This window comes from Rutilus rutilus, assembly GCF_951802725.1.
Source record: "Rutilus rutilus genome assembly, chromosome: 16".
NCBI lineage: Eukaryota > Metazoa > Chordata > Actinopteri > Cypriniformes > Leuciscidae > Rutilus > Rutilus rutilus.
In genome coordinates this window covers 26,965,697-26,977,841 of record NC_140224.1, presented here as the reverse complement: position 1 = coordinate 26,977,841, position 12,145 = coordinate 26,965,697, and the positions used below count along the sequence as shown (strand labels likewise).

Here is a 12,145-nt window from a genome sequence, read left to right as displayed (position 1 = left end):
CCATATATATATTTATTGCCCATTTTCAATGGGAAAGTGCCCAAGCAACAATCGCTAGGCAAGATTGCCCAGCAACATTGCTCAAAAAGTTGCTCTGTGTATCATCACCTTAAAGGATCATGTGACTGAAGATTGGAGTAAAGGCTGCTGAAAATTCAGCTTTACCATCACAGGAATAAATTACATTTTAAAAGATAAATCGAACAGAAAACTTAATTTTAGAAAAATATTTCTCAACATTACTGTATGTTCGATCAAACAGGTTTAGCCTTGAATTGAGCAGAAGAGACTTCTTTCAAAAACAATAAAAAAAATCGTAACTATTACAATCTTTTGACCATCAGTGTACCTACGTAACATGGCTTCTTCATTTAAATGTCAAGTTCCGGACTGCTTATGAAAATATATTCAAATTAATATTGGAATAAGCGACTGAAAGGCTCCATTCAGGGGTTTGAGAAATAAATGCTTCTCTTTCTGACAACCACATGTTAAGTTTGCACAGTGCTGCTATTGAATGAAAAGGAAAGAGACGGGCAAGGTTTCATTCAGAGGAAGCGATTGTCCGTGCGCATATGTGGAGAAACCATGACAACAAATACGCATAATAGTTTCACGTCATTACTGCAACAATTAATTAAGGCTTCTCGACCTGTCCCCTCCAGGCCGCTCTGTTTGATTTGTGTTATGACAGGGGGCTCTTTCAGATTGAACTGAACTACAGACGTCTTTTAGCCTGGAGTCTCTCTCAAACAAACCCCGCTTTTCCAGTATCAGATGAAAGCTCTTCAGCAAACAATTGTTCTCTAATCAGTGCAAACTGGACAGTCATGGTTGTCCATCCAGATCCTGAAGATGTATTTAAATAACAAATAATGCCATTGAGCACAACACACCTAAAATCTGGATAAGCTGGAAATTAAATTGTAATATGAGCGCATGGATATACACCACAGTTTAAAAGTTGGGAGTCAGTAAGATTTATTTTTAAAGAAATCAATACTTTAATTTAGCAAGGGTGCATTAAATTGATCTAAAGAGACAGTAAAGACATTTGTAACATTACAAAAGTGTGCTATTTCAAATAAAAGCTGTTCTTTTGAACTTTCTATCCATCCAAGAATCCTGAAAAAAGTATCACATTTTACACAAAAATATTAAGCAACAATTGTTTTCAACATTGATAATAAATAATAATACAATGCTTGTATTGTGCATAATTTTGCTAATTCCTGCTCACACCAAAAGAGCGCGCACCACTGATCTATATAAGTGGAGCGCAATAACCGTCTCTTAAACAGCTTGTGAGTTGCATGTACCAAATGAGTGGCTTAGTTACTGCATTTAAACAGTCCAATACATACAAAATTATGTCAAAATGCGCATCTTGGCGAGTATTCAGCTAAACACAGTAAGTCTTGAAACCCAATCAGTTGAGAAAGATAACTCAACTTTGTGTTACAGTATACTGGATCCGTGCAGTAGCTCTTAAAGCGACAGTTCCTGCTGCTGTCTGTCATGTTAATAAAAGAACAAAAGACAAAGAGAAAATCACTCTCTGCTCTTGACTGAATAGCTTTTGTAACTAATTGTAAATTAATCTATTTATTTTTACAATGAAAAATATCCAGTGTTATTTTACATTTGATTACCTTCATTTCTGTAGTATTTCTTACCTGAAGATACTGTATGTGTTTATACCCACCTGAAAAACTTAAAGCTGTGTTTATTTCATCTCTCTTTTTCTATTGCATTTATTTATACTGTTGTTTGAAATTTGTTTATTTGTTCTTATTTTATAGCTGTCTTTTTACTTGTTTTTTATGAAAATAAAATTTTACGTTGAAGAAAACTCGTTTTTTGCCGTCAATTTCTTTGAAAGAAAATCGGAATCTGCAAAACTCAGTATCGGCAGGTCTCACACAAATAAAAAAAATTGCAATCGGAGCATTTCTAGTTGAATTGTGTACATTTTAACTCATCCTTGTATTCCAATAGTTGGACACACAGAGCCAGGTTATCCAAAAAAAAACTAATAAAGACACACACGAAACAATATATGGTTGCCATTACCTTCTTAATGGTGCAATGATGCTGTTTCTCCGTCTCCATCCTCTTCTTCAGCTCATCCCTCATGTTGTCTTTCTCGGAGCAGATGCCTAGAATCAGCTCCTGATGTTTCTTATTCTCATCAAGTAACCTGAAAAACAGTTACCAGCTGTCACTACCAATGTTAGCACATTGTAATACACTGGAGCTGCTGTACCGTGAAATAACGCTTCTTCCGTTGTGTCCATCTGTCATTTCATTGAGAAGCATATTTTTACCAGCTGGTTATCTAAACCATATCAAGAACAACAATTAATTGTTTTCGATAAAGTATCAGGCACCAATGTGTCATAACGTAGAAAAGACCATGTGAGAGGGAACAGGTGTCCATGAGCGTCACCGATCAGACAATATTAGCAGCAGGTCGGGCAAAGCAAAGCTGTGGACTGGTTCCAATATGAGTCAGCCAGATGCCCTTGCAAAAATTAATAAAGGCAGAACAGGAGGGGATTTTAGAGCAGAAAGGCTCAGGTTGACCACATCATAAAATAATCAATAGCAGCACCACAACAAAATAAATCATAGTTGTGAGCCTGCAGTGTGAACTAAATGTCATGAGTTAAAAAGGCAATGACCTGTGAAATAAAACAAAGACCATTCTAATGCATGGTCTTCACTGGCTGGATGCAAAAGCATGTATGCCTGGCTACACAGACAAGGTTTAAACCTAGTCCCAGGCTAAAATGCATGTTTGAGCTGTCTTACCTGAAAGCAACTTGCACCGACATATCTTAAAAATATGTCATTCACAGTGCCACTGTTTTGTCTCAAGATGCAGGCCAGTAATGTTTTTTTTTTTTTCTAAAGCACGATTATAAAAGCTACTTAAATGCCCTATTTGAACAAAGGTCTAATCCTGGCTTAATCTAAGCCTTGTATGTGAAACTGGGTCATGTAGTTTGATTTATAAACAAATTAATCTTAGTCAGTTCTTCCACCGAATCAGTCAAAAAGACTCACAGACTAAATAATCATTGCTTTGAATCATCCTAACAAATCATTCGCACAAGTGCGTGTACTGAAACAACATCTGACTTTTATAATTCAATATAGTTATTCACGGTTATTCATATAAAAGTAGGCCTAGTTATAGCCCACCAAAACATTTTTTTTATAATAAATTAATTATTATTATTTTATTATTATTATTATAAAAAAAAATTACAAAGAGAAAAAACTGAACTAAAAAAAAAATACATAATTTAATAACTGTTTAATAACTTTGCACGAATATCCAAATAACATCAGTTTTAAAACACCTATAAAATCATTATAAAATATAATAAGTATTATTATTATAATAATTAAGATAATAATAATAATAATAATGTCTATATATAATCTATTACATATATTTATTATATGAAATACAATTGCTGCAGGTGTCTTTAAAATAAAATAAAAATCTATTTTATAAAAATGTATATAAAACATTATAAAACTAACTTCCCTTGATTATCTGACACTTTTGGCGGGCAAATGGGTACATTTTATTGCTACTCACTGACAATGAAAGATTTTCATGCAGGTAAGAAAGCTAATTTTAACTAATGATTTACAATCTCATGCTGCTATAAATCTTAACACCAACAGTGGACTATAACCTCTAGTGAGCTGATTGACATAGTTATTAATCAACAACAGCCTACCTCTTGATGGCTTTCTCCTGTTGGGAGTACTTGTGCTGTACACACTTCTCAAATAAAGCCATGGAGTTCTGGTCCTTCTGAAGTCCATTGGGAGGATGTCCCTTTCGGATGCCCTCTGACTGACTGTTCAACAGCTCATCCTCCAGCTCATCCAGCAGAGACTCCTGAGACAGAGAGCGCTGGATCTCAGACATCAGCTTCCTGCTGCAGTCCGTGTCATATGGGTTCATGTTGGAGTTTGATTGTGAGTTTAGGGGTACTGAAACAACATCTGGCAGTTCCTCACCCTGACCAGCTGGTGTAGAAGTCAAAGGAGTTCTGTTAAGTTCTGCTGGCCCATTGAATGCATCAAACTCTGTGGATGAAAAATCATCTGTCCCATTCAGAACAGACGGAGAAGATTCCTCTACCTCATTCTGAGTCCCACTTTCTGATTCTGGAACCACCCCTGCTGGTTCCTCAATGCCAGAACATCCGAGTTCTTCATCAAAAACAGCGGGAAGTGATTCTACAACACTGTCGTGGACAGCGAGTGGTGTCCTGGCATCATCAATGGACGCTGTTCCACTGTCACAGCTAATGTTCCCGTCACCCTGTGCTTGTTCTCCAAGTCCATCCTCTTGCTTAACCTCTGTGTGACCTTCTCTGTCCACACTACCTGAAAGAGCACCATCCAGCTCAAGACTGTCCAGCTCAGTGTCTTCATCCTGTTCTTTTAAAACAGGTTCACCCTCATTGCTGAGGACATAGCTTGACCCTTCCGGAACCATGCTGACCTCTGAACTTTGTGAGGGGTCAGAGGCAGGGGTCAGTTCGCTCTGACAATCCAACGGCTCCATGATCTCCTTCAGCTGCTGGCACTGGAAAACAAACCACACACAAGTGACTCACATGTACGTGAAACTTTTATGATCAACAATAAGAAGCTACCATAAAACATCTTTATCAAGGTCAAATAAAGCAGACACATCAACATGACTATTTTACATTATCAGATTTCCGTCTATCACCAGGAAATTAGGATGTTGTGTAGCCAACAATTTTTGTGCAAAAACTCTCACAGTCGTCACACCTGCTGTCATGATACTGCCATTAATAGTGTATGGCCAAACCCACACATTTCGATGATTGAGGTGTGGTCCTTCATTTCAAAATAAGGACACGGCTCTCCTTCCACCCGGAGGCAGTTTTGTAACGCCAGTAGTATTGTGAAACTAAGATGGCCCGCCTTTCTCACGCCCAATTTGCCTGATACGTCATTGTATTAAGATTCAGTGGCTTCCTGCATTCCAGCTAAATGCCTATAGATGACACTGGAGCACACAAAAGAAAATATTTGGCATTGAGGAAAAAGACACTGATTTTGTGTGATTCACACTAAATGAGTGAAACTGGATCAGAAACCCATCTAGCAGGATAATCAAGAATGTGTTACAAACAATATTAGGATGAGTATTACAATATACAGGGCTATTTTGAGAGCTTACTGTGAGAGTTTGTGCGCGAGAGAGTAATGGACCTTAACCCAAACACCTTGAGCCAACATTAAGTTTATTTTTAATCTTGTATTGCAGGTTACAATGGCTCTATCATTTCTTTAAAAAAAATAAAATAAAAAATTGGCCGTTTAAAAAACGGTTTTCTCTCATTTTTTACTTCTAATTTCTCTTAGCTTTTTTAACTCTGGGGATGTTTCTACAGTTGGGAAATGCAATAGGCTAGACACATTTTTAAACTGTCCAAACCTTTTCGATAGTCTGTCAATGTTTTTCAAAATTGGTAGGCTAAATGATGGAAAACACTATTTAATATAACCTATGTATATGTAACATATGACAAAATGTATTACCACAAAATATATCCAAAAGCTTTGTCAGTGGATAATACACTATTTCTGTTTGAGAAACAAGACTTGTCTGTTGTAGGACATGATGTGCAACATGCCAATAACTCAACTTTAACTTTAAAAGGTCACCAGCTTCTCATGCCTCTCTCAAAGCAGACATTTTTAACCGTCAACTAGCACCACACTGAAATGTTTGCTATTTCAAACTCAAAGACACTCAGTAAACCTACTTTAAATGGATGCTAAACGACTTCAATCCACTTTTTAGTCAGAACTTTCAGTAGAAAAACATTTAGACTCACATTGAAAAGTTAAGCAATATCCTACCAACTTCCTTTTTTCCTCTTTCTTATCTGTGTTTGAAATGTCTTGGTTTCTTTATCTTCAGTCTCACACATCATCATGTTAGTGTATTTCTTCTGTAATTCTACAGGGGAGGATGGACAGTGCTCAGCCCACAAAACCAACCAATGACACAATTTCTTGCACCAAACAAGTTATTTTATCTATAAACAGCATTAAAAGAGGAATAATAGTAAATAAAAGCAGTAATGATGATTATGTTATTAATTTTGAGGCGAGTGACAGATGCTGCTGTTTCCACACAGGTGCAGTTAGCTTTAGCACACCGGCTAACCTTTCCAAATATATCACATTCTACGTGTTAATCAGAAAACAACTGCTTTGTCCACACGAATAAAAAGAGATACGGTGTTAATGTAACGAATTATATAATGGTCAATTATTTAAACACCTAAGTTACAATACAAAAATACACATATGTTTTGTGAATTGTGTGTGTGCTAATCTAGACCTTCATAACATTCTCAGGCTGATCGTATGAGTTTTAACCGCTATATTTAATTATAACAAGAAATGTAGCTTGCTATGATGATATGACAAGAGTGTATTTATTAATCTTGTAGATTATAAGTATATAACAACAGTATATCAGCCAGCTGCCACTGAGTTCACCCAATGACTTAGCTTTCAAGCTAATTAAATCAACATTCGCTTTTGCAGTTGGGATCTGGATATTTTGGGTTAAACTATGTGACTTACCGGTTATGTTAAATCCATTTAAAATGCCATACACCAGCTGCAGTGATAAATAGTGAGAGTCAAGTCCGTTTAAGTGATCTCCTCCCGAGGTGACACATCAACAATATGGCCCCTGAACGCACTGATAGCGAAGAACAGGCAGTTAACTAGACCGCAGGATCAAATGCCGCCAACAGGGGGAGCCAAGTCGCCCAAATGACTTTTCTGAAGAGTTTCTGAAAGACCACATGCATTTCATTTAAATTTATTTGATCCGAGGGGGTGTTAAAATACTTATATTGGTAAGAAACGTACTGTCAAAAAAATTAAATACGCGTTATGGCTGTATGTTCTATTGTAATCTAAACCAAACCAACCGGTAAAGACCGGAAGTCATGTAGCCTATGGTTTAAAGGCTCCCTCTTCTAGGTTTACTTTGTTTTTGTTGTCGATGTAGCGTAGCGTTTGTTAAATTTTATGGTATCTATAAAGCTTTTTTTATTTTTATACAACTATAGTTTATATTTTATAATATTAGGCCTATAATAAATATGATAATGCATAGAGAAAGTTAACAGCACATTGTTTGGGCAGGATGTGGAATATTTCGTTTTTAAATAAGTTATAGAAAATAAAATTTGACATTTTTGTCCAATTAATCAAATAAATAATTATCAAATTGAATTATCAGTTTATCAAATGTTTCAGCCATAATAACTTCTGAGTACATACTGCATAAAATAAGTGCATCCAATTTGAATGTCTTTAAAATGTATTGTAAATGTTTAATGGCCAACGACCACCACGTAAACATAAAGTTACCAGGGTAGGACAGTTCTACAGTTGAATTTGACATTACAAGGCTTATGCTTAAAGTCATGAAACTACAAGGTGCTTCTTTGAAAGAGAATTTAATTCTGATATGTGTAAAATAAAATATCCACTGTTCATTTACAAAATCATGGTAACAGAGTTGGCATTTTTAGATTGTCTGAAAACCTTACAAAAATTAGAAAGTAATTAACAATGAAAGATTTTAACTTGTCTTTGTCCACTTATTGAAATAATGATTATGTAATTATGAAAAATGAAAAAGTATATAAACATATGGAATTGTATTTGGGTGGAGGCCTATATTAAATAATCTGTGCTGGTTTCTGCATCCAGGGCCGATATGTCGCTTTGGATAAAGGCCTCTGTAAATGTTCCAGGCTGTCCTAATCAGGGAAAACCTTGAAAAACACAGAACCCAATTAGTCAGATCAGTTGTACTTTGTCCTACTTTTTCAAGAGTGTCATGCATCGTGACTTCTAAATGTAGTGGCTCACCTCCTTGGACTGATTTGCACCAAGTTTAAAACGACAGCAGATAATGTCAACAAAATACCCAATCAATCTGTGAAGCAGGTCTGTGTCAAGAAGAAGAAAAGTCTATGAATGTTTGGCTATGATTTGTCATGCTGCTGCTGCTCATGTTCACAAAAGTCCTTGCATGCTCACATTAATAATACATTTTGTGAGCTTGATAATATGTTGGATAATATTGAAAACGACTTTACAATAAAACAAAATATATATATATATAACTTGCCTTAAACAATAAAAACATTTACTATAATTGATTTATACTTATATTTAGATTGTATAGTGTGTGAAAGTTACCTGAAGTTGAAAAGATTCCCCCAACGATGCCACACAATCTCACAAGAAACACAGAGAGAGGCATATGCTCCTCGCTCACCCTCACCATTAATGGACTCAGTTTATACTTAACAAAGATCCCAGATACACCATGGCTGCCTTTCTCGTGGCTTACAACCCGCTCCTGTATGACAGGGCAACATGATCAACAGCAACACACACTTTCACACAGATACACATGCATGCACAGGGCACACATATAACCTACCCTTTCTGTAACAGAAAACTGGTGCATGTCCACTGAAACATCTGATGTGTGCAGCTTGGTGGGAACAATTGTGATAAAATACTGATACAGCATCTTTTCTGAAAACACAGATTAAGAACACAGTCTTACAACTGCTGGTACTGTCCTGCAAGTAGAAAGAGGCATTCTCTAATTATGTACATCTAGCCGACATTTAAATGTATTTGCATACATCATGTCTCTGACTCTATGCTGTGCTGTGAGTTGTATTTGACAAACATTGAACTATAAGAAAAAGACATACGCTCTAATGTAATTTTTTCCGTGCCATCAAGGGGATTGATGTGTCCAGGAACATCGTTTCCAAAAGACAAATAATCTATTCGATGTGAGAAGTTATATACTGCTGGAAAAATGAGAGATAATTATGAATACAGGGATTGCAAAGTGTGAGCCCTCCATCTAGAGGATCTCTAAAGAATTACATGAATTTTCAATTTGAAGGTACTGATTGACGACTGTTAAAAAATGGCACAATATTTCTCTAAAACGATTACAATGATATTTTGATGAGTAAGTAACTGTAAGTAAAACGTACCTTCGTTTTTGATTAATGAAGAAAAATGGGTATGACCTTTGATAGTTTCAATTGGTCTGAGGACAGAATCAACAAATAATTTCATGCAGAAGACATGTTTATAAAAGCAGCAGTATTTCTGTTGCTGAAAGTGTATACTTACTTGCCTAGTGTGATATGGAAGTTCCCTGCCACTTTACTGACATAGATTTGTCCATGTATCCTACATGCATTCTGGGATTCGGATTCAGAATCATTTCTGTGCAAAGAAAAAAATAAACAGAAACAGTGCATGATTAATGAATTGTTTGTAAGGGAAAAGCTTAAGATCCATCATGTTTAATGAAATCCTGAATAAAATTGAATGTAATGTCTTTCTGTTATGTGGATTTAAATAACACCAAGGTCGTTTGCCTAAAATATGATTACATTTCATTGCCTCAGCATGTACTTTATTGCATCAGCACTGGACGTAATATTTTTGCAAATAATTAAGCAGAAGTACCCTGAAACTGGGTCAGAAAAGTATCCTTTCAACGCTGATTTAAAGAGTACGTCTTGAAGTGAACGCTCTTCCCTCAGTCGGTTTTGAATCTGCTGTAATATCCTTAGATACAATAATCAGAGATTAAGACTTACAATGCACACACATGTCTGGACAACTGTGCGTTTAAGTGATAACTGACAAACATTGTACATACTGATACCACATTTGTCTCTTTGGAGAGGGCTCGAAGCCAACCTGAAAAACAAAATCACAAACCAGTTGCTATTAACAGTTAAATGAAATCTGAAATGCAGTGGATGGTTTGCAGTTACTTACAGGATCATATTTAAGTTCCTTTGATGCAATGACAGTGCCAGCAATATCCAACACATCTGCACCCACCTCTAGACAAGAATATGGTTTTAAAACCTTAGATACGTTGATTGATTCAGAATAATGATAGTCTGGGCATAAAACGTTTTGAAAAACAATTCCAGTGCATAACAGATGCACTTACTTTCACATTTCATGGCAACTGTGATGTCAATTTTTATCTTCAATTTACTGCAAAAACAACAACAAAACAAAGTTAGGTCAGGTTCTATAATTTCTTTAAATATGTATTAGACTGTAAACATGCAAAAAATACACACCTGGTAAAATCTGTGTCTACTTCGTAGTCATATTTCATCCATGAGTCCTGGTACACAAGATACTCTGATATGGCCAGAAGTGCCATGAGGATGAAAACAATCAGTGACACTGGAGAAGACAACCAAGAAGTCCTAATCAGAAACAGGTAACAACACAGGTAACAACTACTGTAATATTCAAACAGCAAATGTCAAAATTCACCTGTGCCTCCAAAAGCTGATGTTTCAACATAGCTCTCTGGAACTTTAGGAAAGGCGTCTAGTTCTTTCACTAAATCGATAGTGTTTTTTCTTTTCAGTCTTTTCATTGTAGTGATGTCAGTAGTCCTGTACTTGCAAAAACATAACTTTATGAATAGGGTAAAGAGTTTAACTAAGATATCACCATATTTCCCAAGGTGATTTATCACAGTACATTAACAAGTTTTCTAAAATGATATAGCCCGATTTCACAGACGGGGTTTAGATTAGGATTAGGCCTTAGTTAAATTAGCACATTTAAGTAGATTTTATACACGTGCCTTAGATAAATAAAATGAAAACATTACTGGCGTGTATCTTGAGACAGAACAATGGCACTGGCATTTTAAGATATGTCAGTGAAAGTTGCTTTCAGGTAAAACAGCTCAAACACGTATTTTAGGATTAGGTTCAAGCCACGTCTGTGAAACCGGGGATTTTTATTTTAATATGCAAATGAGGCATTGTCCAATTAAATATGCACTAATTTATAAAAATGTCCAAAACAGAAATCTGAACATTGGATAAAGTCCAGTTTAAAATTCTTGTTTCATTTTATGACATTAGAGTTAAAGGTTTTTACAGATTGAATGGGGATTTGGGGTATTTCATTATCACTCCATTAACAGACAGAAAAATTATTTTAGGAATAACGCGTTATATGTTAGATTCCACTGTATAATCCTTCAGAATATAAATATAATACAACTGGAAAGTTTGGTGTATGTAAGTGCTACTGAATAGACTTCTGGCTCAGTTCATGAGAAAAAAAAACTCATTTCGAGAAAACAACCTTTATTAAAGATGTGCTGTAATTGAAATCACTTTTACCCCCGGTTTCACAGACAAGGCTTAAAATGCATGTTTGAGCAGTTTTAACTAAAAGCAACTTGCCTTGACATATCTTAAAATATGTCAGTGCCATTGATTTGTCTCAAGATGCACACCAATAAGGCACTAAGGCTTAAATTAAGCCCTGTCTGTGAAACCGGGCCGTAGTGCCTGTCTTTCTAACTTACCGCACAAAAGCAAACAGCTAAATAGGATCATTCTTCCTGTTCACTCAACTGAACTAACTGTGCTATATTTGACTTAATTTCAACACAATCAACTCTAAAAATCAAACTGACATTAAGTCACAACAAGACTGATGCAAATGTAAATTAAATCTATGTCTTACCTTTTCCCTAAACACCTTTAAAACCAGGCTTTAAGCACTTTCCAATGGGATCGTCCATTTACTTCCATTCAAATATGCTGTTTTGCAACCACTGCCGCATAGTGGAACAGCTGGTTTTTCCGGCTAAACAAAAAAGCACATGGTTTCCGCAGCACAAAAGTGGAGTGACAGAACTGAAATACCTTAGCCTGATACATCCATTGTTATGTTATTATGCTGTGTAAACTGACATAGGTTTTGAAATATCATGGCAGAAGCTTTAGCCAGAACCCAGTTAGCAATTCAATGACAGTAATATCTTTTGACTTTTTTTTTTTGTTTAATGTATTCACAAGCACACATGCTTTAATCACAAACATAACACATGGGAGAAACACAGAAAAAAACAAAACACAACCACATCCAACATAAGCAAGAACAAAGAACCAAGTGAAATAAAGGCTTAAATACACAGGGCAAACAAAGGGAGCTAAAT

The 12,145-nt window shown here is 35.8% G+C and overlaps 2 protein-coding genes across 5 annotated transcripts in view; both read right to left on the bottom strand.

Annotated features, from left to right (window-relative positions):
• Window positions 1-6,802, bottom strand: part of ccdc186 (coiled-coil domain-containing protein 186) — a 29,443-nt gene extending 22,641 nt beyond the window's left edge. For all 3 annotated transcript variants that reach the window (XR_014630160.1, XM_084434811.1, XM_084434812.1), the window contains exons 1-3: window positions 6,667-6,802; window positions 3,759-4,618; window positions 2,074-2,200 (exon numbers count right to left, since the gene is read on the bottom strand). Coding sequence is in view for 2 of the 3 variants with exons in the window: in XM_084434811.1 (XP_084290937.1) it covers window positions 2,074-2,200; window positions 3,759-4,597 (966 nt within the window). In the remaining variant the exon portion in view is untranslated. The remainder of the gene's footprint in view (window positions 1-2,073; window positions 2,201-3,758; window positions 4,619-6,666) is intronic.
• Window positions 6,803-7,412: 610 nt separating this feature from the next.
• Window positions 7,413-11,766, bottom strand: LOC311305619 (endoplasmic reticulum-Golgi intermediate compartment protein 2). Of its 2 annotated transcripts, none has more exons than XM_084433423.1 (14): window positions 11,671-11,766; window positions 10,453-10,577; window positions 10,251-10,359; window positions 10,115-10,161; window positions 9,934-10,001; window positions 9,812-9,852; window positions 9,616-9,717; window positions 9,274-9,369; window positions 9,132-9,187; window positions 8,838-8,939; window positions 8,555-8,652; window positions 8,308-8,470; window positions 7,975-8,054; window positions 7,413-7,877 (listed from the first exon to the last, which is right to left on the bottom strand). In XM_084433423.1, exons 2-14 carry the CDS (start codon window positions 10,556-10,558, stop codon window positions 7,863-7,865), a joined length of 1,083 nt encoding a protein of 360 aa, XP_084289549.1. In that variant the 5' UTR covers window positions 10,559-10,577; window positions 11,671-11,766; the 3' UTR covers window positions 7,413-7,862. The 2 variants fall into 2 exon arrangements, with proteins under 2 accessions (XP_084289549.1, XP_084289550.1); XM_084433424.1 differs by having other exon boundaries at window positions 8,838-8,936; window positions 11,671-11,746.
• Window positions 11,767-12,145: the final 379 nt, after the last annotated feature.